Genomic DNA, 4,437 nt, shown 5'->3' with positions numbered 1-4,437 from the left:
GTCCTTTTACATTTACATTTTTGGCAAACACCGGCTGTATCGTACACATGACAACCATCCATCTTCATATAAATGGACAATGGAGTAGAGTGGCAAGATGGAAGCCTTATCCTACAAATAAAAACATTTGTGATTTTCTCTCTTAAGAAAAAAAAAAAAGCGAAATGGTCTCATAAAAGCAAAGAATTGACCATACTTCTGAAACTGTATGCTTAACGTAGACGTAATACTTTTTACCAACAAATCCAGTGAGACAACATTATGAATGTTATTTTATTCATCAAAAACGTACAACCTTTTGACATGCAGCAGTGCATCGAAGCACGGCCTCATGAATTTAGAAAAAGAACTACAATTGGAATGAGTGAGGTCTTGGTCATGTATCCAGTCTGCGTTTTTTCATAAACTGCCCTGCTCGGCACGGACTTGAAGTTTCTGCTGGAAAGTGGACATATAAGATGATTAAAGTGTATTCAAGTTCAAGGAAGTGCATAAAATACAACAGCGGTGGGCAAACGGATTTCCAAGGAGCCAATAATTGATTTTTAAAATGGACAGATTACGCAACTTTGTACATAAGGTTATAAAGTCAAAGTATATGTTTCTAAATCTGTGAAATTATCAAAACAATTTATCACTTTCCTTTTTTTATTTACAATATTTTGAAATTATTTAATTTATAAACAATTATGTTTGTATCAATAATACATTATATAAAAATCCATCCATCCATAGAATGTTAATTATCTTTAAAAATGTTTGAAGGTCACTTTGCATTTTATTATTTATAGTAAATATATATAAATTCACTAATTGTGTAAAGAATGCTAAATGTATAATTGTTTATTTCACTTAACAGTCATTAAAGCAATTAACACAATAGATTAATGAAAATTTTTACAGAGGGAAAAAAAACACCTAATTAACTGTAATACTCAACAGGCTCAAGTGGGCTGGATTAAAGAAGAGACCCCCAAATCAAACTGCCCACTCTCATCTAACCTGTTCTGGCTTGATGCATTCCCGAGTGACCTCTGCCTTGCGACTGCTGTTCCTGCTGCTCGGGGGCTCTCACGGCAGACCTTTGTGGCGTCTTTCTGCGTGTCTGCATCATGTGTCTGCTGGGCGTGCTTGGGCAGGATGCCCTCGAGGGGACATCCGTCTCCACCCTTCCATTCAGGCTGAAATTCCAGAGTTCTAGATCATCTGCGGAGATAGATTGTGAACATACCTGACCTGGATGATGACATTGTAATGGACTCACCAAGGCACATATAGTATCTAAATTAGGGATATCCAAAGACTGCAGCTCATTATTATTTTTATTGGCCCGCCGAGTATTCTAATAATAACGAGGCCTGAATCAAAAGCAAAAGAGAACCATTTTTTTTAACCAGAAAAGAAATGAACAGCTACAATCAGCATGAAATTCTAAAGTCATGAAATATTGTCGTTTCTGTGTCGCGAACCTACATGACTTTGACTTTTATTTATTTGACCACATCACACCAGAATGACTGCTTCCAGCTCTCCTAAATGCACAAGACTGCCACCTGCAGTTGAAAAAGAGATCTCAGGCGAAACTATTGCAGTAAACAGGGACTGAGAGCCTTGTTGAGGAAAACGTTTGAGATTTAGCTTTTAAATGCGCCGTGTTTCAAGCAAACATTTAGATAGGCCATCACACGAGTCTTGAGTCAACTGACTCAATCACCTCCTTCTCTGAAGAGGTGTTCCACGTTCTCGGCCTGGTTGTCCTCCTGCTTTTGCCTCTTTGCCTCCATCTCCCTGCGGAACTTCTGCTGCAACTCCTGCTGCCGCTGTTTACGCAGATGCTTGGGGTCCGCGTGCGACTCTGACGTCGCTAACGTCTGTCTGGGAAAAGCAGCGGTGGGCCATCAGAATGACTGACCTGTATTAATAACCTAAATCTTCATATTTGTTCCAGGTTTCTTCAAATGTGACATGAGAGATAGACGGGGTCGGCACAGAGGAGGACTCGGGGTGTTTACCTTGAGCTTTCGCCCTCGCTTTGAAGGTCTTGAGCGTCAGGGGTGTGTGTTTCGGAGTAGCGCTCTATCTGGTTGCTCACTCGAGGCTCCGCTGGTAAGATGGCGGCCCCCAGTTTGTCCTCTCGCAAAAGGCTACAGAAACGAGCCTTCTCTACGGAGGGCTCGCTTTCCGAGCGCTTGGTCTGGGCCGGGTCCAGAGCGGGCAGTGGCTACGTGCATGGAAAAAGCTTCCTTAAAGGATACATACATTCTGTCTGCTCGAGCATCTGAACGATAATAAGAGGCACTTTAAATGATGGCAGTTGTGTAAAAGCTATTTATTGTTTGAATATTTATTAGGTAAGGTCCATCAGCTGACAAGGGCTGCAACTTTTGAGTACTTTGGGAAAGGATCATTTTATCTGATCGCTTAATCGGATGAAAATTAAATCAATGTTATTAAATGTGGTCACCATACACATGCTCTACATTAGTGTCTGTGACTTTAATGTCAGCACCATATACTGTATAAAATTCCTATATGGTGGTTATTGAATAAATGAATGATTCCCAATGTCTCTTACCTGCTTGGGGATCTTGTTAATAGCCTGAAGGTACGCTTTGTCTAGGATGCAGTTTCCAAGGGCGTTCCCGAAACACCTAAATACAAAACAAGAGATAAAAACTCAGACAGCAACTATTGTGTAAAGTTGAATGGTAACCTTCCAGTACTTGAGCGCTCTCTTCATGCCATCGGTGACAGCCTCCTTTCTTGCTTTCTCCAGGGACAAAGCCTTCGACTTTAGTCCTTCGCTTACTCCGTAGCCCACATCTTCATGGAATGCTCCATCCTGGAGCAGAAAACAAGACACATAGATACAGTATGATGATCGTCACAGCAAACTATGTAGTCAAATGAATAATACATTTAGAGTGTTTTACTATTGGGTTCTATAAGTCAAGTTAAATATTGGAAAAAAAATACAAGAACTTTTTATTTTTAAGTTGAGTGTAAACATTGATTTTAGTATACTGAAGGAGGGATTTATAAAAGGAATAATGCCAGCCTGGTGTACAAAAGATTTGCAGCTGCAGACCTATGTCTATGAATATGGAACAATCGGCTTTTTTTCTGGAAACTGCAGTGCTATTCTTTTTTTTTTTTTTTTGGAAATAAAAACACGTAGCAAAGAGGTTGAGTGAGGAAAGTTGATCTGTGAGTTACAGATATAAAAAAAAATGATCATGGAATGACTTAAGCTGCAAAGGCACACTACCACTGCAGCACATGGAAGTATTTTATGTGAATCAATGTTGTGACGCATTGCTCTCTTTACATCAAAAATAATTTGTGACAACGCAATGAATAATGGAATATATTGCTTTTCTAGTGCCTGTCAGTTATTCACTATATTTTAAGATGCATTGTGAGATACACTATACAGGACATGGGATAAGCTATATTCACTAGATTCAAACTGTACTAAAAATGGCAAACCCACTATATAGGCCACCATAAAGTGAATAGGGTGTGATTGCAATTTATTCCCCACCTTGAGCTGTACTTTGACAAAAGCGCTGACCCCAACGTAATACTTCCCGTTAACCAGGTCCACAAAGTCTACAAAGGCAAACAGGAGGCTGTGCTGGTTAAGATACAGAGCATGGTGGTTGGCATGGAAACAGATTACTATGGCAACAGAGAAGACAGCTAGAGACAGAAGTATCCAGTACCGACGGTCTGCTGCGAGATGGAGTGAGACCACCCGTTATATCCAAACATCTCATTGGCCAGGCTGATCACACGGTGGCCCTCGATGTAGCACACCTTCAACAATAAAATGGTGAAATCTGTTATAAGCTACTCTGTTCATTGTTTGCAGACTATTTAAGGGACTTATGATGCAGGGACGTTTTAAAAGACTTAAAAAGAAAATGCAATAAATCAGTTTTAAATGATAGAAAAGGGAATGCACAACTCTTTTTGAAATGTTTGTTTTTTCATCTTAAAAACATGCCTTCTGTCCTCCTCCAGCGACTCTGGTACTGATAAATTCTGGCCCCAGCTTCTGTCGCAGTGCATTGTGCACAGCTTGCTGCTCCTCGGCTGTGTAAGCACACTGACATGTAGAAATAAGTAAGAATTAGTTGCATTTATTTCCATTGTGCAGCGTACACACGTTCATTTGGAAGAGAAACTCTACTAAATTGTTTCGTCATGTCTTTCGTACCTGGCCAAAGCGCTTGGGAGACGACATTCTCTCCTCGGAAGTGTTGGACATTTTAAAAGCGCGCTGGAGATAAAGAGAAATGACAAGAATCAGAAGAGTGAAGCTACAGGTAAAAACATTTCAAAATTCATGGCGCGGCGTCTTGTTCTGCTCGTCGTGGCTTCATTGCGCTTTGAATGCTTCGTTACTGCCTCAAGCGGTAGGAAGGCAAAATG

General features: G+C 40.3%; 1 protein-coding gene across 3 annotated transcripts; it reads right to left on the bottom strand.

The window, feature by feature from the left end:
• Window positions 1–265: 265 nt before the first annotated feature.
• rad52 (RAD52 homolog, DNA repair protein) lies at window positions 266–4,382 on the bottom strand. 3 transcript variants are annotated; one of them, XM_085913760.1, is made up of 10 exons: window positions 4,223–4,382; window positions 4,010–4,111; window positions 3,726–3,819; window positions 3,545–3,612; window positions 2,724–2,842; window positions 2,576–2,651; window positions 2,013–2,221; window positions 1,715–1,875; window positions 1,003–1,206; window positions 268–435 (listed from the first exon to the last, which is right to left on the bottom strand). In XM_085913760.1, exons 1-10 carry the CDS (start codon window positions 4,271–4,273, stop codon window positions 377–379), a joined length of 1,143 nt encoding a protein of 380 aa, XP_085769886.1. In that variant the 5' UTR covers window positions 4,274–4,382; the 3' UTR covers window positions 268–376. The 3 variants fall into 3 exon arrangements, with proteins under 3 accessions (XP_085769887.1, XP_085769886.1, XP_085769885.1); XM_085913759.1 differs by having other exon boundaries at window positions 269–438; XM_085913761.1 differs by lacking the exon at window positions 4,223–4,382 and having other exon boundaries at window positions 266–438; window positions 3,545–3,637; window positions 4,010–4,114.
• Window positions 4,383–4,437: the final 55 nt, after the last annotated feature.

Source organism: Syngnathus leptorhynchus, chromosome 6 (genome assembly GCF_054491065.1).
Source record: "Syngnathus leptorhynchus isolate UIUO chromosome 6, UIUO_Slep, whole genome shotgun sequence".
NCBI classification, from domain to species: Eukaryota; Metazoa; Chordata; class Actinopteri; order Syngnathiformes; family Syngnathidae; genus Syngnathus; species Syngnathus leptorhynchus.
This window is presented reverse-complemented; position numbering and strand designations above follow the sequence as displayed.

Coding starts and splice junctions, on each gene's coding strand:
- rad52 (XM_085913759.1), bottom strand. CDS start 4,273: ATGTCCAACACTTCCGAGGAGAGAATGTCGTCTCCCAAGCGCTTTGGC. Junction 3,613..3,725: donor CATCTCGCAGCAGACCGTCG/GTACTGGATACT, acceptor TTGCCTTTGTAG/ACTTTGTGGACCTGGTTAAC. Junction 2,222..2,575: donor TTAACAAGATCCCCAAGCAG/GTAAGAGACATT, acceptor CCATGCACGTAG/CCACTGCCCGCTCTGGACCC.